Here is a 22,501-nt window from a genome sequence, read left to right as displayed (position 1 = left end):
AGACTACATCAAAAGCCTTGCAGTTCTAACTGCAGAAAAATGTTGTATACATATTGACTCAGACGGGCTGATTACAATGCACACCACAATTTTAGATAAAAAAAAAGTGAATTTGAGGAGAAGTACAACTGGTTTTCAATACAGTAGTTTGCATTTGTCTGTCACACACAATCCTCCAATATACAATGAAGACTGTAATCAAAATATGGACGTTCAAAGGGTATAAATACCTCTGCAAGGCACAGTATGTTCTTCAGTATTGGAAGTATCAGTCCTGCTAAAGTGCCCTGAATTAACCAAACTCTGCATCTTTAATACAAAATCTAACCTCATAGATTTGGATGGTTTGCATAATATTAAAATTGTCTATGTGGGGAAAATAAAGTTTCAATTTCAGTCCAATATTGATGGTTTTTGACATGCATGGTGTTTTGTCTTGTCATGCCGGGATGTGCTTGACTTGTTGTTTTTAATATCTGCCTGCTCATCACTGAGTCAAAAGGTAAATAATTCCTAGATTCCTGTAAACTGAGATCGTATCTGAGGCAGCTGGCGACTGTCATGATTCAGAGCATTTGTTTATATCATCAAGAAGTGGCCACAATGAGACCTTGATTGCACTGAACAGGGCCAAAACAAAACGACTTCTCATGAGACATGAACCATAACTCGGTCATTATGTCTGAGCTCCCGGTCTGTGTTTTTAAGGATCCATTTTGAGGTTAGGAAGGCTTGCCTTTGTGGCTCGCCTGATGCTGCGACACAACAGTTGCTGTATAAATATTCCTTCAAGCGCAGCATGGCCAAATATGTCAGGGTGACACGCTTTTAGATAATTGTAGACCAAACATTTCCTCTCTGCTAAATTCAACTTATTTCTCTTGGCATTGAAATGTGTCACCACTAAGCACTTTGTCCAAAGACGGAGGGGTCAGCCTCTCCATGAATCACGTCGCGTACATGTCCAGAGAGTATTAGCAGGCACAGAGGCTTAAGGTTTTGTGTTGGTCCATTTTCAAGGTTATGGTGGTGCAAAGCTGTGTAGTCTTTGCTTTGAAACAAATCTTTGAAAAGATTCAGACGGAGAAAAAAGTTGACCAGTGGTAAAAAAAAAAAAATGTTTGCCGTTACTTGAGAAAACCTGAGATACATTCACTTTATTGGAGTTTCTCGTTTGTCACAAAGTACACAAATGCACATGTTTTGCTTGACGATGATGGCTTTGAATGATCTACTATTTCAGGTCTGCTATGCCTGCTCTTCCTGTTTGGTTTGGCATGTTGTTGTGCGGGTAAGCCAAGCCAGTGTCCAGGGAATGCTACTGGCTGTGGTTTTGGTGGATGGATGTTTTCTTCTCCTCTGCACAGTGAGCTCTGTGACTGGCCAGTGAGAGGCCTTTTCACGTGGACTGCAAGCCGTTAAGCCTGGGTCCATTGTGGCCACTCCATGGGCAGCATGCCTCTCCTCATCCCCACTGACTGATGAGCCTGTCTGTTTTCCTTTCCCCTGGAGTGGAAGAGCAAACTGGGTCCCTGTTTGGTTCCCTGAGCTTTCCAGCCCTCCGGGTGTGCACATGAGGAATAGCTGGCCTTTTGCGTTTTATTGGGAGCTGTTGGTGGGAAGGAGAGGGCTCTTTTTGTGAGTCGGTGCCGTTTACAAAGGTGGTTGAGGGGCGATTCATCATTCCAGAAGTCGTTCTCGAGGCAACAGCATTAATAAGGAATCCTCAATGTATTCATTCCAACAGAAACAGACTTTATGTCCTGTAGTTTTATAGTAGAGAACATCTATATTTTAGAACAATGGTTTTTATTTGTTGGTCATAAATCGTTGTTATAGTTGGAAGACACTTGCACTTTAAACTGGACAAAATTTGATGCGTATCTTAGTTTAGTCATACGTGAAATTTTTCATACAAATTCACGGATTTGGATTTAAAACTTACACGTAGTTGTGTTTAATTAAAGTTAGTGAAGCATTTGAGCTTCAGCAGAATAACTTGGTAGATTTTGATGCTGATAAATACATTGGTGAACACTACACACCTTTTACATACTTAGAGATTTTATGAGACTTAAATTAAATGTAAACTCACTGCTTTCTGCAGATTTTTGATTAAAAAACTTAGAAATTATTCATCATACTCAACACCTATGCCTGATGTGGGACACCAGATCTGATTGGTCAAACCAGTTGTGTAATAATACACAAACTGTCATGAAGAATATGATTTAACATACCAGTTGATGGCTACAATGAGGCAATTTGTTTGAGTTTTAAGAGCAAGAAAATGAGAAGGAAGTAAACTAACATGACTGATGGTCTACCATCACTTCTTTACTTTTCCTCTTTGACTTTTCCAAATGACCTAAAAGTAAATAAATATTGGTCATGTTTAGAGTCTTTCTAAGAAGCTAGTGCGTATATTTTCTGAAAACATTTCCTGTGTCTCACCTAGTCTTATCAGATGAGGACGCGGTCAGATCTGTAATCAGCTCAGTGTATAGGTCTGCAGTCTCCAGATTTGATTTAAAATATACAAACCTGTTTAACTGAGACTTTGAAAGTACATTTTACAGTTTTTTTTCTTTCTTCTAACAGATTTTTATGCCAACTGGCCTTGCCATCTCTTTCCAGTTAGTTCAGACTTGGCTTGCTTGGAATCATGCATAAATTATGACAGAAACGCTTTTAGTGTGTCTTTAGCTTCAGATAAAACTGTAGGATGTATACATCTGGCTAAGATACACATGTTTCATTTAGAGACTGGGAGAAGGTTTGTGGTTTCAGGCTGCCCATGTTTATGAAGTCATGATAAGAAGTACACAGTCGTACTAATCACTGATCTGCAGCAGTTTTAATTGCTTATGTTGTTTAGTGTATGTTTTAATTTGTTTATTGGTACTGTGCAAATCTAAAATTTATATGTTTTAAAGATGGGATTAAGTTTTTTTTTTGTGATTTTGTCGTCGCTGATGGGAAATGTCTTTTTAATATTTGTTTACTTAAAACATGTTATGCATTCCTTTCCCCTATGCTGAGTTCCACACAAGGATTTCCATTTATAACCCACTGCTGGCTGCATGCTTGACTCAAACCCGTTGTAAACATTTACTTACGTATGCATATTTTTCAGATATTTATTTTCTTATTTCTTGCAGGGTATCAAGAGGCATGGGTCCCTCCCCCATGTTTACTTGCTTCATTGTGATTTATTTATTTATTTATTTTACAGTGAACATGTTTTGATTCTCTTTGATAAAAGTAAGGAGATTTGTGTGACCATTTATTGTCCATAATGAGCTACAGATGTGTAATGAGCTTCATATCCACTGAAGCCGTTTGGGGGAAAATTCATTGAAGTCTGGAGAAATTGTTTTCCATGGCACCAAAAATGTGTAAATAAACGTTCTTGTATTTATCCCTCAGATTTTTAATGGTAATGTGTGGTAGAGCCTGACTCAGACCACCTACCTTACATCAAAGCTTATTTGTTGTTCTGAGCTTCAAGAATCCTATATGGTCCATAAATGAGGAACAAAATTTTCAAAGTATTAGACTCACTGTTGCATCTATTTAAACAAACCTTTGTCTTTAAAGCAGATCTGCAAATTGCAGAGTCGATGCTTCAGTGTTGCCTTGAGAAGAAGGACGTTGTTGTCATCTTTATTCTCTCACCAACGATGAAAAACCTTAAGCTGCTGTCCTCAGCTCTCTCCTCTTCACAGTCCTAACTTTCTTATTGTGCCACAACGTATTTGCACAACAATGTTGTTGGAGATTATGCAGCCTTCAGCAATTAAAAGTCTGACCGCGTGTGATGACAAGCACTTTCTTAATGTGGACAAAAACAATGAGATGGGGAGGATGAGGTGAGGAGGAATCAGTTTTAGGTTGCTCTTTGTACATATGGAAATCTCATCTGGTCACTCTACACCAGCAGGTGAAAGCTCAGCAGTATCTGATCCTTCTGAAAATATACTTCTTGCTTATCAGTGTGACCTGATCATACTGATAATTTGTTATCTATTGCATCTATCGCTCGCCCTTATTCCTCCTCTTTGTAGCTAAACATGATGCCATGATGGCTTCTGCCAATGTGGCAAATGTGTCTTACATTTAAACTGCAGCCTGAAGAACCCAGAAATCCTCCAAGTCTCACAGCAACATGATTTTATGAGATTTCCAAGTCTCTGTTTCATGTCAGTGGACACAAGTTCATTTGGCTCAAACTGTTCTGTTACTAAGCCTTTGCTGTTCTCCAGTTAGCCTTCTTGGTATCTGTTGAATTTCCTGTTCTCACTTGCCTTCTTGAAGCCTGAACCTCATTGGTACTAAAAATGGTATCTAAAGCAGTGTTTTCTGTGCAGCTTGGCTGCAGTTGGTGCGGTGCGTTCACTGATTGGAAGAATATTTTAACGTCCTGCTAGTCACCAGTCAGAATTGTGAAGCTGAAAATTGTGAAAGTCCAGTCACCAGTCTATGCCTCTGCCATTGTCTACAGAGAAATTAAAAGATTTTTGTCCTCAGACCTAAGTATTCATAGAGGGTTCTGGTTGATTATTGTGGATGTATAATTTAAATTATAGATAGGTGTGAAATGGCACGTATTACTTCTTATGCACAGTGTAAAGTCATCCTGTTATCTTCCCTCCACTGTTCATATGCCCTCTAAGTTTACCCATGTGTTTTATATCTGCAGCAGCCAGATGGTGTATGGTTGTTGTGAATGAATGGAGTGAGATGGATGTATTAGCCCTTTTAGCCCAAAGATCTGCCACACTTTGTTCCTTGTTATTGAAATGTGAACTGTCATCCTTTGCCCGGACACTTTAAAGGATTGAAAAGACTTTGTTGTGCTTTGAAAACTTAATGTATTGCTGTAATAGTTGAACACTGCACTGAGGTTATGATGGATACCTTTGAAATAAAATAGTAGTTCATGAGAAAATCTAATATTTTTAAGCAGTTTATTTATTTTTCCCTGTGTGTTGGGCTGACTCGTTGTTTCAAGTAGCTTTTATCTGAGCTGTCTTTGGCATCTACCTAATCTAGCTCAGTGGAAGGTAATTGCTGGTCTGAGCTACTGGGACTGTATGTTATGCAGTATTATCTTCTTCCTGCTATCTGTGTTTGTCAGGGTTCCCTTTAATATTAGCACCTTGTGCCCAACAAACAGTGGTCATGGTTTGTTTAGTGTTATAAAGAGTCCCTTTGTAGATTTTCTGGCCGATCTTTTCTTAAAAAAAAAAAAAAAAAAAAAGATTTGCATACATTAAGCATTAAGCTCCAGTCCAACAGAAATGACGGTGGGTGCAGCCAGATCATTCTGCTGATGTGATATTACCATCAGATGCTGGGTAGCTGGATCTGATAGTGTTATTATGTACACAAGATTTCACTGCGCTAGTAGTTCTATATTTGCAATAGAGACTACACTTTATGACTCCTGTAAAGAGTCATTTCAGAAGTTAATGTTGTTTGAAGTGAAGATTTGCCTTTTATAGCCTTTGTTTTTCTTATAAGGTTTGAAAATGGCAATCGTTGCCGGGTTCAGTTTTCACATGCAGTCTCTCAGTAACAATGGATGAAGTAAAGGTTACTTGGCCTTAATCTTCACTCAAGACCTTTTACCAAAAGTAGACCGATGGGAAACAGCATGCACTGCTCCAATTTACTACAGAACTTGCTGTACTGCTGGACTCATGTCTGTGGTGAATGCAAAATCATCAGTTATCGCACCCTCACAGCAGCGCTAGACTTCCCAAAATATGAACTGCTCTAGGCATCACTCCTATGCTGCAGCCAATGCCCTGTAATTGAAGCTGCAGGGTGGTAATGATGATGCAAAGTGGTTTGCTTGGAGCCAGACTGAAGTCTCATCTGCTGGCACTGTCCCCAGTGTCTCCCATTGGTCTCAGACAGCCACCCTTTTACTACAGTTTATCATTTTCTCTGTGTTTGGGGTTTGTATTTTTTATATACAACTTTTGAGTACTGTGCAACACGCAAACTGGCATCCTTATTGATTTGGAGGACTGCAAGATTCCAGCTTGAAATAGTTTTCTGAAAGAACCTATTCAGACATGTTCCTTTTTCATGGATGAGTGGAGTATAAATTAAATAAAGGGATTATTCAAATAAATATTGGACAGGGGAAACATCTTTTCTGCAGCTGTCTTTGCAGCACCAACCACAATTTATGGAAAAGATTTTGGAGTTTGAAAAGCAAAAAGTTTCTTCAAGTTTTTTTTCCTTTGGCCAGACTCCACACATAAAAATTAAAAAAAATATCCAAACAATTGTTCTTTACAACCATGAATATAAAGAAATTCATGGTTCTCATTTTGAGATCTGTTTATTCAGAATGAACTCAAAAATGTGACTGCACTTCTCCCCAAAGTCACCATCTTCTTTTCTCATTAAAAACTGTCAAAATAAAGATGTGACTGATGTGACCTCTAATAATGCTGTTTGTAAATGACCTTATCATATTATAAAAGCATACTTATATTTTCTAACGTCTGTGCTCTCATTGCTCTAAATGTTCGTGGGTTGTAAAGTGAAAAGTGGTATGTGTTATTGGATGTGCAACTTGAAGCCAGGGCAGCATACCAGAGACTTGCCCTAATGATCTTGGGTTTGTTGACTATGAACTTCTGATTACAGTTCTGTACAGCTTTAATCAAAGCTTCCTCCTCTTGGCAGCCACAGGAACCGCTGAAAACTGGCTGATATTCCTCTGCGTTCTCTCCCATCTATGGCCTTGTTGCTATCCAATACAAAAAAAAAAAGCAACAAAACAAACAGGCTTCCCTACTTTAGCCAGCTCCCCTCCCCAAGTCTGGATAGATAAAAGAAAGGGACATTGTAGGCGGTGCCAAGGTTGGAGATTGCAAAGGCACTGCAACTTTAAATCAACCATGAGTAATACATTTGAATGGAGCAATAATGTCTTTAATTGTAATGAAGGATCCTACAGTCAGCTATGCCATTGTTACTGGGCTCATATTCTGGATTCTGCAAAATGGTTAATGATGATGAGGGTTCCTGCTTTAGTTGTGCAACTTTTAGTTTTTTATTCAAAGTAAGTGGGAAAATATGCAGTTTTCTTTCCAAAAACAGTTACACTAAAGGGAAACATCAGGGGAAAAAAAACTTTTAAAAAATCATGGCCAAAAATTCTTGATTGTTTTCCTGTCATGAACATTCAGGGCCTTATTGGGAACTCAGGGTTGTAGGAGAGACACAGAAAAAAATAAATTTGTGTGATTTGTTGATTTTTTTACTGAACGCTTTACTGGACGAGCAACTTTGGACAGATACTGACATGGATTCTGAAGCTTCTTCATTTTCACTTACAAAAATGTAGCTCAAATGTAGAAGGTTTGACCATCATATTGCCCCAAATTATCCTTACCCAGGGAAGGTTTTAATTGAAATTTTTCATTCAATGTGTTTTTTTCTGACAGAAAATGAGAAATAAAAACTGACCAGTACGTCTGCAGCCAAGAATCCACCGTAGCTGTATCCCCCAAACACCCATTTTGATCTCAGATGCGTCTTAATATTTGAAAGATTTTTATCAGTGTTTTGGAAACATTCAATGAATTCAGTCCAAATTGGATCCAGGTTCTTTATGCCGATTATGCTAAAGTCAGTTGCAACTGAAGTCGGGATTCATCAGATCAGTCAATATTTTCTCAATCTTTTGTCAAATGTTGGTGAGCAAATTGTGTCCCACCTGTTCAGCTGTTGTGGTCGTCTGCCACTGAATCTCTTCTGCTTCAAGATTCAACATGTTGTGCATTCAGAGATGGTTTTCTGCATTCTTTGGTTGGTATGATTGATGATTTAAATCACTGTTGCCTTTTTTCCATCTCAAGCCAGCCTACCCATTCTCCTCCGATAAACGCATGGCATTTTCATCCTTACAACTGCTGCTCGCTGGAAATTTGGCAGTCTGTTTTCTGTGAACCTAAGCAATAGTTGTGAGGGGAAAATCCCAGTAGATCAGCGATCTCTGAAGTACTGGGACCAATCTGTCTGGAGTCATCAACCATTAAATCCCCTTCCTTATCCACATTGTTGGGCTTATGCTGAACTTCAAGTTTCATTCACCACATCTAGATGCCTAAATACACTGAATTGGAAGCAATTTTCACTGTTTGTGTTAACAAGTAATTGAACAGATATGTGCCTTTAAAGTGGCTGTTTTTTTTCCGCTCTTCAGCTTTTCTATTGTTGCATTTATTGCATTTCTCTTTACTCGTATAGATTACATTTTTAGACTGTAGATCTTGAAGATCCATGGTTATGCAAGGTCCACCTTGTTTGCATTAGCAGGGATTTATATCCACATACTGTTGGACTTTAGTTGGTCTATCTCAAAAAAGTCTCTCAAGCATGTGTGTCCATCAGGTATATGAACTTTAGATTGCTTCGCAGCAGGAGAGCAAACAGATGAGTAGTTTTGTAGTCTGATGGATTCCCTCAGTCCTGAGTCATATTACTGGGTTTATACGGAGGGAAAAAATTCGAAGGGAGCCGTCCCAATGATCGTTTCTGGTAAGAGCTTCCTGGCATCCACCACTAATCTGCCCACTCTGGAAAGAAAAAAAAGAGGAGGGAAATTGGACTCAATTGAGAACAGAGCCATTGTTCAAAGACCTGCTGAATTGGAAGCGGGTGCTGGCATCAACCACAGAAATCATCCATTTCATCCGTGCCACTGTGTTTCTGTCGGGTTCCACCATCGGCTCTGACTGTAGTCTCCTACCGCCTGAAAAGTTGGGTGGAGTCATTTTCTCTCTTGGATGGAGCCCGTGCAACACTGATGCCAGCTGGTGACTGTACAGGGAGGAAAACTCACTGAGCTTTATTGTGCAAGATGTTTCCCTGAGTTTTTATTAGTTTTTAGGGACTATGAGGACTGTTACTAAAACAATTCCTAAGCTGAAGTTTGGATATATTTTGCATTTGATTAACCTTGTCTGGTAGGGTGAATAAAAATGCTTTTATGCCTCAGGAGGTGGTCAGCTTTACAGGTGGACATGGTTAGAAAGGAGACGGCCTGATAGTAGTAAAATTCCTGACAGTAAAAGTGTCCTGAATGATGAATGTACTGAGCCTTTGTCCTGGGGTTCAGAGTGTACACACATGTAGTTTATTTTAACACAGCCTACTAATACTAATATAATTTAACAAGTCATCCATTGCTCTTAATGCAAGAATAACTTCATGCTTAGGTGTCTTTTTTTATGCAAGCAGCTGACGCATCGATTTGTGTCTGTTGAGGTACGTTGTTCATTAGCTGATGGTATTCACTTGGTATGTGGCGCCCTCTTCTGGTAGGAGAACGTAATACATGTAATGAATCAACATTCTTTCCTGATTGGTCCTGATGTAAAACGTACCTTCATAGTACTTCCAGCAGCAGCACTGCATCTCTGACCTCCGTTTGAAAACTATTAAAGTGCATAAAAACATATTTATAAAACCAACACTGTTATTGACGCAGAACATTTGGAGTGGTTAAAACTAGATGACGGAATGAAGCAGGTTTCTTGCTATAAAAGGTGATCTGGATTTAAAATGTTGATGCAGGCTGCTGATACTCATCAGCAGAGCAGAGATGGATGATGGTTGTTAATAGAAGCTCAGGATATCAAAAACAAAGTCAGATGATGTATTGTTTTTGCTGGATGAAACTGTAATATGTGTTTCAGTCAGATATGATGATGTGTAACCTCTATTGTTTTGTATGCAGTACATGGGTTATCATTGTCTTTGATTTTTGGATCATGTAGCTGTGCTTTTAGGTTACGACTGACGTCATCTCAGCTTTAGAACCTGATAGAATCAGGACCTTTGCTTTCTGTGTGAGCGTAACAGAACCGCTCCCCCTTCTTAAGGCAAGAACAGATAAAAAAAATAATTTTCTTTAGCTGGAATGAACAAAGTTTGTTGAAAACTCAGGACATTTCATACTTTACAAGAAACGCAACTTATGTGCTCATAGGCCCCTCTCTCTTCAGTATTTGTTAGCATAGTATCTACGCCCAATTCTAATTTCTGACAAATCACAAATTTGTCAGACATCGTAGAAGAAATGAGTTGATATGCTGATGAGCTGCAAGAAGAGAGATGTCATTTTGTTAGAGAAAACAGATTTCTATGTTTTCACAGTCTGTGTAAGTCTTTAATCTGTGCTACTTGCTTTTGTATCATTGTACCCTTTTTTTATTTTTTATTTTTTATTCTAGGAGTTTTTTCCTTCTGACTTCAGACACCCTTCTGGGTCCAGCAGGACACCAACCCCACCAGGACGCTACTCACCTCACAGCCCCACTGACCGCGATGTTTCCATGTCCCCCAGGCGCAGGTAAAAACACTCCTCATATCGTCACTTAGTTTTTATTTACTCCCCATTTTGTGACCAAATGCTGCTTGTTATGTCATATAAAAACCAGTGAACTTTCAAATAGAAATTTTATTAATTCAAGAAAGCAAAAAATTCCATAATTGCAATTGAAAATGACTCCAACTCCTTGTCATTTTTCAGATCAACAAGGCTTTATGTAGTTTTATATAAGGAATTTGCAAAAAGCCTTGGGTTTTGAAATATTAATGAAATAATAAATCAAATTCTAAATGTGCTTTCTTTGAGATGCCTTGAATGGGAGAAATGTTTGAAGTGTAGTAAATATTTAATTAGAAAAGTTGTTTTTAATTAGAAATACAAATTTGAACAGCTTGAAGAAAATTGTTAGTAAAATAAAAATAATTTTTCAACAGATCTTAAGTCAAGCAATCAATTAGAATTGGCTTTAATTGCCAAGTTTATGTGCATAAACAAGAATGTAGCTACATATTAACTTTAGAAGAGGTTAAAAAACTAAAGAACACCATGTACTCTGTTTTTTTTAAAATGTATTGAAAATATACATTTTACACCAGAGTAAATGAAAGAGGACAAATAAATGTCTTGATATTTGATGAAAAACAAAATCATTTTTCAAGTACAGATACCCATGTGAGTGAACCTAAATAATAAAAAATATATAATTAATCTTGATTTCTTTATCTTGCCTGCTGTATGAGGAATATCTTTCTGTGTGAACAGCAGAGAAATAGTTGATTCCTTGTATTTTCCAGTCAGTCAGTGAGAAAATATAAATGATATGCTGGCCAAAACTGAAATCATAGGATCTTTCTTCTGTATTTTTATCACGGGGCTGACGGTATGCACCAGCTGATGGTGATAATTCACCATCTCTCATGGTGTTGGTCAAGAAAATGCCTGCAAAATTCTGAAAGCCACTTACAATAAGACGGTCTATATTATTATGTTGTTGTTTTCTCAGATGTATATAGTTTTAAAAATGCAGTTTATGTCTTTGTGTCTAACTTTTTTTTTCTTTGATTAAAAATATATCTTCTGGAGACGTTTTCTCCTACTTTCTCTGAAAGGCTTGTGTGGAAAATGGTTTAAAACTGGAATCAATTTCAATGTGAATCATTTCATTTAATGATTTTGTTGTTCAGCTATGCAGCTGACTCTTTATTCTCATTATCCTGGCGCTCTCTAGCAGCTTCCATGTTTCAAACATCTGAGTGAACTGCAGTAATGAATACTGATAAAAATGTTCAGCCTTTGGGAAGCTCTGTACAGTTTCACTCTGCAGAGTTTCGGAGCCACACCCTTGGAGTTGATGGAGCTGTAATTTGACTCATTTTCCAGTGTACAGATGAAGCCTTCTGAACTTTGGAATGTATTTTGTCAATGTAAAAAAAAATATAATAATTTCTTGTAGTTCCTTTTCTAATCCTTTTGTCCACACATTCTGCTGCAGAAGCTGGTGTCTGTGTTTTGACAGTGCAGGGTGGTTGGCTTTGGCCCTGGTTCCCTGCTGGTTAACTCAGGCTACCCACAGGTCATGTCTGCAGCTGCAAGTCCTGTCCAAGAACTTGATATTCCCCAAAAAAGAGCAATTACTTCTCCCCCTGATCGGCCCCCTGTCTGTAGCCCCCAGCCAGCACAGTAAGCCTCTCCCCGTTTCTCTGCAGCCAATCAGAGAAGCGGTGACGCCTCCTTCATGCCGCGTGGCCAATGAATTTCAGCCCGGGGCACACCTTTCACTCACAATCTTGTTTTTCTGTCTCGTCTGGTTCAGAGTGAAGTCTCTGCTAATATTAGTTTTTATTTCTTCCATGTTCTGAGTTGATTCACAGACTTAGAAATTGCAGGGTTTTTTTTGCAGAGTTTTCCTGTGACTTTTTCTTCTTTCTGAGGTGAGTCATTGAGTTGTCATTTAGATTTTAATTCAGCACAAAAGTTGGATTTGTTTGCTTTCTGCCAGCAGGAAATTAGGTCCAGACATTTAGCAGTTTGATCTCTATGTTCATGTTGAGTCCGCACTTTGACTAGATTGTTATTACTTCTCTGCAACTTTGTGTCAGATGTCTATGCAAGTGCTTGTTACAGATTTGATAATATTTAACTCCACTCAGTATTTAGGAAGTATCGGTGCATTTGGATATTTTAAATCTGTTCATTTTTAGTCACCTAGTATCAGTGTATGTGACTGCTTGTTTGTTGTCTCTTCCTGTTTTCTTCAGCTGTTTTGTGACTGCATGTTAGAATAATGTAAGAGGAAAAGGGGGAAATGGGTAGCTTTGGGTGGAGCTGTGCATGTGGAAAACTTGGAGGTCGTGCTTCAGAGGTCTGTTTCCAATCTGGACCTCTGCTCATTGATGCAGAGGAAAGGCCCAAAGCATGTTTGTTTTTTTTTGTGTTCTGTTGACATCATGTTGATGCAGAGTCCCGTCTAAAGCTGATACATTTCAGACAAACGAGCATACAAAAAAGAAATAAAGGTTTAGCTCAGAAAACCTAAGCTGCTGTTTTAAAAAGCTTTTGTACAAAAGTCCTACTTGGGTTTTTTTTGTTTTTTTTTACTTTTTTAAATATTTGTCAGTTTTGTCTCAGTCAAATTAATTTGAAAGCCTAAATACAAAATTGTTAGACGAGTAAAGATTCCTCTCCATTTATCATCTTAGCTGTGAAGGACATGTTTGTAGATTTGTTAAAACAAGGATATCAAAGATTTTCAAGGACTTGAGACCTATCTGCAGCTGCAAGATTAAAAAAAATATTTGGGTTTGGGTAATTTGACATTAGTCTGAAAATTAAGTAGATAATCTTTCAAAGCTTCAAATGAAACCAAAATGAGGTGGAAAAATGTATCTTTTTTTCCACCTCCTCTCAGCGCATCTACATTAGACGTCTGAGTGCACGAGTGGTTTCATTAAGCCACGGCCCTAGAAGTTTCTTATTTGAAGTTTTTATCATTTTCAAGGGAGCTACCGTGTTTAAAGCATTTCAGCATACTTTGTTAAAATTTAGAATAAGGCCTTCAATGTCAGAATTGCTATCAATAGGGAGTATAGTATTAGTGTTGGGTTAAACTAATCATTGTTTTATCATTTTATTTGAGTGTTTTATCTACATGTGTTCAGTTACCTAACTGACTCTGACCAGTTATCTATAATGTAATTTTCTACTCACGGGGTCCATCTGTTTTGTTATCTCAGCATTGTTCTACTGAAAAAGGTCATCATAATAAAAGCCAGTTCCCAAGCAGAGGAGAGGAGAGCTCACCAATCTTTGATCCTGAGCGGATTAGAGGTTGTGGATCTCTCCATTTGCAAAGGAAGTCATAAACCCTCATTGGTTTTGTCTGGTTCTTTACAGGTTTTGTGTGAATCATAAAAACCCCCAACAATTAGCAAGGACAGCATTTAGCTCAAGAGCATTATCAGAGTTTATAGTTCGAGAAAGTAAAGGTTTAGTGTTCTTTGTGTCCACAGAAAGTGAAATATGAATAGAAAATAAAACGGGCAAATGATCAGAAATACACGTCTGAAGAACTTCAATATCTAAACAAAGCCCATGTGATAACACCAAATCCAGAGTATGTCCCTTTAAGTGTGTTGGCCCAACCACAGATTGTACAAAATGAAACGAATCAATCAAGTCCAAGAAGTCCTTCACCAGAGGTTTATCTGGACAGCATACGTGTACATTGAAATCGCCTCTGATTAAAATGTGGTCATACTCTAATGTAATCTGTGCCACAAGTTCTGAGAATTCATGAATGAAATCCTTGTTGAACTTTGGCAGAATGTAAACCACCACACACAAATTTGGTTCCGGTAATTTCACTTCAAACAATTGGAGCTTGAAACTGGAAAAATGATTGTTGGCAGTGGAAACAGGATTTAAAAATTGTAGCCAGACCTCCACCTTCACCAGTCAACCGGGGAGAGTTTATAAAAGCACAGTTCTTGAGGTAGAAGTTCAGAGACCGGGAACAACTGACCTTCTTCTTACCAAGTTTCTGTGATAAATAAAAAATCCAAATCCCGAGAAGTAAACAGATCGTGCAGCATGAAGGTCTTGTTAGCTAGAGACCTAGCATTAAGCAAGGCCAAGCAGGTGGTAGATGGTGCAGCAGCACAAGTTGAAGACGAGACATAGTTCAACCACTTACGGTTTCCATAATCCACGTTCCTCTTTTGATCTTGAAACCGTCGATTATAGAAAAACTCCACCGCGTCCATCTGAAAGCAGCACATTCCCCGAACAACGGGTTGAATCCAGCGGCGTCTTGCATCCAGGAAATGAGGACACCATCCAAGTCTATGTATGGCGTCCGATCCGATGGTTTACGATTATAAACAATAAAGGCCCTGGAACTGTAGTAGCATAAATATACAAATGGAACAAAAAGAGCAAAAATAACGAAATGGAGAGGGCGAGTCTGAAGGCGTGCCGAACACAGTGGTGCCATCTTGAAAAAAAAATTAAATTAAAATTCTAACACCTATTTTTATGCTTTTTTTTGTTTTTCATTTATTGGTGAAACCATAACATCAGTTTTATGAAATATTCAGGTTTTGTAATTACTGATTATTAATCACACCTTTATATATATAAAAATATATATATTAGGTGTTTTATATATAGAAACTGTCTGAAAGAAGAGAATTTGGATATTTATGAAGAAATGCATGTCAAAATAATTTACATGTACTCGTAAGTGGAAATCCATTTTTTATCGAGTTTGTTACCGATATGCTTCTAAGAAATAATCGAAGCATAACCAGAATCATCCTTCGAAACGCTGTCCTTCGTTGACCCTTTCCTGAAATTACATTGACAAGCTTGAGCTGCAACCTGCTGTTTTGAGGGTGAGCTCACTGAAACGTTGAAGATTCTTCATGCAACACGTGTGTGTTGATGGCTAACTCTCTAGGTATTTGCTGAGAGTGGCAACAGGTTGGACAGCCTGTCAGGTTTCGCTCTCTGATTCTGAGCGACGAGTTGTCAACAAGCGCAAGGCACCAAACACCTGGCCTAACAGGAGAATACCTGCCCGACCAGTTCCTGCCGATGGCAAACACACACATGTACCTATAGCTTTTGATATGAGGAACCAGTGGGAGGAACAGACAATTATTTTATTTATTTGTTGCATTTCTTGTAGTTCTTTATTGAAACCATTGTGAACACTACTTTGAAAATCTTAGAGGATTATGTCACGTTTGAGTGGAAACTAGTTTGGCCTCGGGTTTCTGGTGTTTAATAATCTGTGATCTGTTGTTCTGCTTTCCCTCCGCAGTAGTTCCAGTTCTGACTTTGCCATGCAAAGGTTTGACAGGAACTCGGAGGTGTACAAGATGATCCAGGAGAACAAGGAGTCCCGCACGCCACCTCGTCAGTCCAACACCTTCAAAATGCTGCAAGAAGTGCTGGAGGCTGATGAGAAAGGTTAGAAGCATGTGGATTTGCAACTCTGTGGGAGATTTACATCAGTCAGGAGAATTGTTTTGGGTTTTTTTTTCTCTAAATTTGAATGTGGCGAAAGGGAAGGAAGAAAAAAGTTGGAAAAGCATGTTGTCAGAATGTCTTTTATCAGCGGGTTTGTTTATATCTGTGTTTGTGTTCAGAGGCAGCCCTGCGGTTTCCGGGGAAGCTTTCCCCCAACCCACCGAAACAGAGCACCTCTGTTGCAGGAGTCGGCAAACACCACACCTGTGAGAAGTGTGGCACAAGCATTGTGTAAGTCCTCCTGTAGTTTTATTACCACTGAGGCAGTGTACGGTTTCCATCAGAGGTTATGCACACACACACCAAACTTAATGCAGCGTTGAACTTTTAATAATGCATTTGAACAGTTGTTTATCAAGAGTTAAAGGAGTATACAACATAAAAAAATCAACTAACTTTATAAACAAGGTGTGGGTGCTTAAGTTTAAGTTTTTGTATTTTTTCCTCTAATCCAGATGAGGTCAAAACTAAAGAAACTTTCACACATCCCCATTGATATGGATGGATAAATGTCCTTTACCAAGCTGCTAAGCCAGTCTTTTTGGAGTTACAGACATTCTTTCTTTTTAATTCTGGCTGCATATTTTATCATAAATCTGCCCATAAATTGTAGAGGTCATTTATGTTGGTGGGTTTCCTGGCACAGGCTCAACTTTTTTAGCATATTTCATAAACTTTCAATGGAATCGAGACCATTTAATGAACTTAATGTTGGTCTCCTTTATCAGCTTTCGCTTTAGGATCTTTGAGAGCTTAAACCATCAAGCTGTTGTGTTTAGATAAGCTCTTATATTTGTCCTGTGCACCAGTGCCAGTAAAACAAAACCTCAGCATGATGCTGCCTCCACTATGCTTTTTAGCTCCTGTTCAAATGTTCTCCTGGACTCGAAACATTCCTATTGCTTAATCATTTTCACCCAGATAATAAAGATTTTTCCCCAAATATGTTTGGCTTCTCCATTTGGGCAGCTGCAGTTTTCAGTCAATCAAGAAGCTGATTCTTATGCTGACGTCCCAGCAGCTTCCACTTAATGCCAGGTCTGAGCCTTGGTGGTTCTTGTAAATTAAAAATGTCTGTCATCTCTGACCTGCAGTTTTTAAAGAGGTTTAATGTACGGATTTAAAGCACAGACTTCGTTCTACAATCTACAATCTGAAAACTGTTTTCCTGTGGTGCGTGACACAGGTTTGAGCTTTGATGGACTTTACACACAGTTGGATGTTCGGAAAGGTCAATGATCCTAAACACACACGCGCACGCGCACATAGCTGGTTTTGAAAAACTTGCATTTACTTTCCTCTCCATAGCCTTTTATTCAACTCTGCGGAAATGTATGTGCTATGCTAGAAATGGGCTGGTATTGTTTTTACTTTTATAACTTTTTAATGTTTTATTGAACCATTACTAATTTGCTGTAAAATGTCACTACTGAACAGAACTGTGGTAATTAAGTAGTAGTTTTTGTGATGATGGTTCTTGTGAGAGCATGTTTTGTCTTGTGAGGCTTTATCTGTAGACTTTTAGCTAAAAAGCCTGATTTTTTTCAGGCATCTTACATCATAGTAACCACACTTGATCACCACAAACGTGACAAAGTTTTATGCCCATTTCTTCCATCCCCATAATATGCTTTAAAAACCAGATTCAGGAAATAAACCCGTATAAAAAGGAAAAAAAGTGGTCAAATACCCATTCAGAATTATGTCAGAATTTGTTACAAGAAGTTCGTGATTTCACAGCAACTTGCTAAGGAACATGTATCGTATCGTAACGTAGTGTCTGCGTGTGTGGGGGGATAAATTTGAGCCTAAATGGGAAACAGAAAATCCACAAACTCAGACTTGGGCACCCAATTCTTGTTTTTTGCAACTAATGACTAACGCTGTCATTAGTTGCGTCATTCCAAATTGGAAAAAGATGTTTATATCAAATTAACTACATTTATGCCAAATGAGTGTATATGTAAGCTCCTCAAATTAGGCTTTAAGAGATTTTCTAAATTTTGAGGCAGTGGAACATTCATGTTGTTGGACTAAAGGTTTTGTTTTATGCATCTATCTTTTGTATGTTTTGTGTGGATTTAATATTAAATACACATGAAGGGGGCCACTTACAGAAGCGTCATCTGAAATTGATAAGCATATTGTACTTACAAAAAATTCAGTAAGAACTGGAAAAAGAACGAACCTTTGAATAAAAAAATGTGGAACAGACTGAATTTATCCAACGGAGCGAATCAGAAAAAACAGACAATAAGCTGCTTTTCAAATAACTTGTTTACATCTCTATTCAACTCCACAGGACACGGGCAGTGCGCATCACCGACCGCTCCTTCCGTCATCCGGAGTGCTACACCTGCACAGATTGCGGGCTTAACCTGAAGATGAGAGGTCACTTTTGGGTTGAAGATGTAATGTATTGTGAGAAGCATGCCAAAGAGAGGTACCAGGGCCCAGGCAACGCCATTCAGACCACCGTGTCGCCCCGCCAATGAGTTGGCCCCTGCAGCCCGTTCCACTCTGCACAGAGTGCTGCTTTCCTCCCCGAAGCGCCACCTCATCTGACTCACCGATACACCTTGGAAATATTTTTTGTGGGGTTGACATTACATTAATTTCTGATCTTTAATCTTTAATCAAATAATGCAATTTATAATATACACTTTATTGCCTTACTTGTTGTTTTATGAGAACTATTTTTTCCCCAATATGGTTCAGCCTTCATGGTCTCTCATTCTTTGCCCACATAATACTCAGGCCAGATTTAAGAATGCAGGTGCTTTAAAAAAAAAAAAGAAAAAAAATGTTTAGTAGAACCGAGGATGAGAATCGCCATCTGAATTTTCTAATTGAATAAAAAAGGGACCAATAACTAATCAACTCTGCATGCTGCCTTAAAGTTGTTCAGATGGTGCTGTGAGTGTGAGTGTGAGTGTGTGTGTGTGTGTGATTGCATGCTTTCTCATGCAGACATAGCTTCTGCGTGGCTTCATATCGTGTGTGTGAATGGTTGTGTGTGTTTCCACATGACGAAGGCAAGAGAAAAAGATGGCTGCCAAGTTATTGTAGAGATGTGGAGAGTGGCAGATTCGGGGCAAAATGCCTTTTGAATTTATCTGTAAGCTGAATAGATAAGAATCGGCAAAGCAAGTGAGGGGAGGGGTGTGCTTGTTGTTTGGCTCTTTTGTTAATTTAGAGGGACAAAATATCTTTTCAACATATAAATATTTTTGATATTCTTTTGATGATAATATTATAATGTGGATCATTTAAAATGCATATTGTAAGCTTGGGACATTTGATGTGATAAGAAGTCATAATGCAGCACATGTCCAGTTCCAGCAGTACTGAGAGATGGACTTTAACCTTCACATTTTTTTGTGGAATATAATAAAGTTGCACAACCTGAAGTCTCTCCTGATATGACTTTGAACGTCTGTTTAATGTGTGGACTAAATTCCTGCCTCGTCATTTTTATTGGAGTTATTTTGGCTAATCTTTCTTATGCCTGCTTCAGTTCACAACTGCAACAGTTGTGTCAGTGCCACTTATAGGATTTCAATTTTTTTTTTCCTTTTGTTACACCTAACCAGTTAAATGTTAAAAACAGTTTTTTTTTTTGTTTTGCTGAGGACTAAATTATGTTTGACATCATGTTCATTTGTTATTCCAACCTAATAGACATTGAGCTAGACTGAAGGACATTGAGAAATCAAAATATTTATTCAAACTCAAGGAAGTCTGGCAGCATTAGGGTTTTATTAGTGTGAATAATGTAACATTTACAGTAGTGAGTTAGGACAGGTTACAATTAGTACTGGCCTTAGTTCATTTCCTAATACTGAATTTTAATGTAAAATATTACACTTTCAATAAATGGCTACACAATTCTATTATTTACCACTAGAGGGTGGTATTGCAGTTTTGAAAGAATTATTTCATTCATATGGATTTAGGGAAAGTGTGTGTAGACTCTCTAAGCTATTTAATCCTGTGGCAGTAAGGTGATTTTATTTTTATAGCACATTTTCAGCAATTCAAAGTGCTTTACATGAATTAAAAGGAAATGCAAACAAAATAACAAACCAAAGGAAAGAAAAAAAGAGAAAGGAGGGCAAAAGAAAACTTATCTAATGTTGCATTTTGCTAAATTTTCAGCAAGCTTTATGGGTACAGTTCAACTTGTTAAATGATGGTGCTCCACTATTTTTTTTTTCTTAAGAGGTCAGAGCTGTCATGTCCTGTGTTTGTCCTTCAATGTAACATTTTTTTTTATCTAATTGCGTGATTTAAATGCATCGTTCAGGTGAGATACTTTACAAGCCAAAAGTGACAGAGAAGTTATTCAAGAGCCATCAACATTTTTGATGTGCGGTCAGGAGACTCCCCAGATCCTAATCCCAATGATAACCTGTGGTCTTATATATATAAAGTAGATAGATCAGATGGTAACAAACTATAAATAATTTTGAGCTTTATGGATTCAAGCTAGAAGTTGATATTTAACAAGCAAGAAAACACAAACATGACTGATTCAAAAAGTCGATTTTACGTACCCCGCCCGCCTAACCACCCTTTTAAAGAGTGGCGAGAGCTGAACTACTGGGAGTCTCTGTTTTCTATATAATGCCACTAGATGTCGCTGTGTTACCAAACACAAGGTTTCCTGACTGGAAGTGTCTTTTGTTTATTCGCTGGAAGAAACACAATACTGTACTATACCTCATCTCACTTGGTCTGTTGCTCTGATTGTGCAGAGAAAAGTTTCATACGTTTTGATCATTTCCTCTCGGCCATCTGATCTGAGGGACAATAGGGAAATCCTGTCCCTCTGGGGGAATCACAGATCATGCCTCTTATGAACTGCCATCTCTAATATTTGTCATCCAAATCAAACATTAGCATAGTTTGTCTTTTTGCACTTCCAAGCCTCGCTACGTTTCACCTCTCTCTCTCTCTCTCTCTTTCCGTCTCTCCCACTGTTCTCTGCTTTCCCCATTCTTCACCTGGGATGGAGTCCAGATGTGGAACAGAGAAAGGAGAGATTGCTTGCTTAGCTATACAGGGCGAAGGGGGGCGGGGGCTGCAGAGAAAATGTTGGAACGACATTAAAGTTTGTCTGGATACCATTAAGTACAATTTGATGTAATGTGCAGTTTGGGACGCAAAGTTTAAAATGGAAACTGTGCTCTCCAGATGAGAGCGATTTGGGCCTTGTGGGGCTGGAGGGGGGTGTTGCACTTGAAGCTTTATTTAACAGCTTGGATAAACACCCCTCTGTTTCATTACAGAACAGGCGCCCATCTACTCCTTGTGCTTTCTTTTAGTAACCACGCTGGCTGTCTGAGCCTGCTCCAGAGTACAGTATCGCATACAGGAATAACAAACCGGGGGTCTGCTGCAGGGGTCAGAGCACAGTGCACTATTATATACTGCCAGGCTGCTTGCATGACTGGGGAACCTGTAGTTTGAACGTGTCGGTGAACACACGTCAAGCCCAATTGCAAGAAGTAACCTTTTCAAAAGCTTTCCTCCTGCACCGCCTCGCATTTTTAAACGCTCTCCAGATTTGAATCACCACAGCCTCTGTCCTCCCAGGCCTCTCGTATATCAAAAAGTATTTTTAAAACAGAAGTAACCTACTGTATTTTCGGAGCTTTTTGTGCACACAGCTAAAAAAAAAAAAATATATATATATATATATATATATAAAAAATAAAGCTGAACCGCAGACCAAAGTGAAAGATAAAGTAAGTGGAGCACAATTTCTGGAAAAAAAAAACAACAAAAAAAACAAAACATATTTCAACAAAAAGATTGAGGTTTGGGAATATTATTTTTTCTTTCAGAGTAGACCCGGGATTAAATCAAAGTATTCGCTTGTGCAAACACATTCGGAGGATCTGGAAGCCCATATATTTCACTACTCTTACAACATAAACAACATATGGTATGCAAAGAACAACACTCTCAATCTCAGTCGACTTTGAAACATTTATGTTTAGTTACAGCTTGACATGTTTGAAGTGGACAAAAACCCATTTGTATTCAGAGCCGGCAGGGTTTCACTGCATTAGCTTTTTGTTGCTGTGGCGATTGCTACAAAACGGACCGGCATTAAAGTGCATTGTTACTATGATGAGCTTACTGTTGTCTATGACATCCAGTAAGGAGCAAAGCATTGAGGGAATAAAGATACGTTTTCTAGAAAACATCCTAGGTGGAAAAGATAAAATATGCGTCTTCCTCTTTCACCTGGGTATAAATGTAATGCATCGTTCAAAATGCTTCAAAATGGGAAAGACAAAACAACATGTCACTTAAGTAAGGCAGATGTCTGATCTTCAAAAATCAGAAATGGGCAACAAGAAAAATATTCACTGAACCAAACTGGCCTTTAGTGAGAATCAGGGTAACTACACCAAAGTTTAAAACAACTAGAGCTAAGACAAGCAATACTCAGGTGTATTTTACCAACACATGCAGGGATGAGGACAAGCAAATCTCCAAATAAAGGTAGACTGGTGCAACATTGTGGGGTCATTATGTGTCATCCGCAGCTGTTCGGGTATATTCATACCGACCGATTTGGCAAACATAAAACAT

General features: G+C 38.4%; 1 protein-coding gene across 2 annotated transcripts in view; it reads left to right on the top strand.

Annotated features, from left to right (window-relative positions):
• The window catches only part of pdlim2 (PDZ and LIM domain 2 (mystique)), a 42,117-nt gene extending 22,801 nt beyond the window's left edge, over positions 1-19,316 (top strand). For both annotated transcript variants that reach the window (XM_014982303.2, XM_088008989.1), the window contains exons 7-10: positions 10,266-10,384; positions 15,687-15,835; positions 16,015-16,126; positions 18,198-19,316. In XM_014982303.2, coding sequence (XP_014837789.2) covers positions 10,266-10,384; positions 15,687-15,835; positions 16,015-16,126; positions 18,198-18,390 — 573 coding nt within the window. In that variant the 3' untranslated portion in view covers positions 18,391-19,316. The remainder of the gene's footprint in view (positions 1-10,265; positions 10,385-15,686; positions 15,836-16,014; positions 16,127-18,197) is intronic.
• Positions 19,317-22,501: the final 3,185 nt, after the last annotated feature.

This window comes from Poecilia mexicana, unplaced genomic scaffold, assembly GCF_051168715.1.
Source record: "Poecilia mexicana isolate PSO_F unplaced genomic scaffold, ASM5116871v1 scaffold_9, whole genome shotgun sequence".
Taxonomy (NCBI): domain Eukaryota; kingdom Metazoa; phylum Chordata; class Actinopteri; order Cyprinodontiformes; family Poeciliidae; genus Poecilia; species Poecilia mexicana.
The sequence above is the reverse complement of the archived record's forward strand: the minus strand, read 5'-3'. Positions and strand labels throughout refer to the sequence as shown.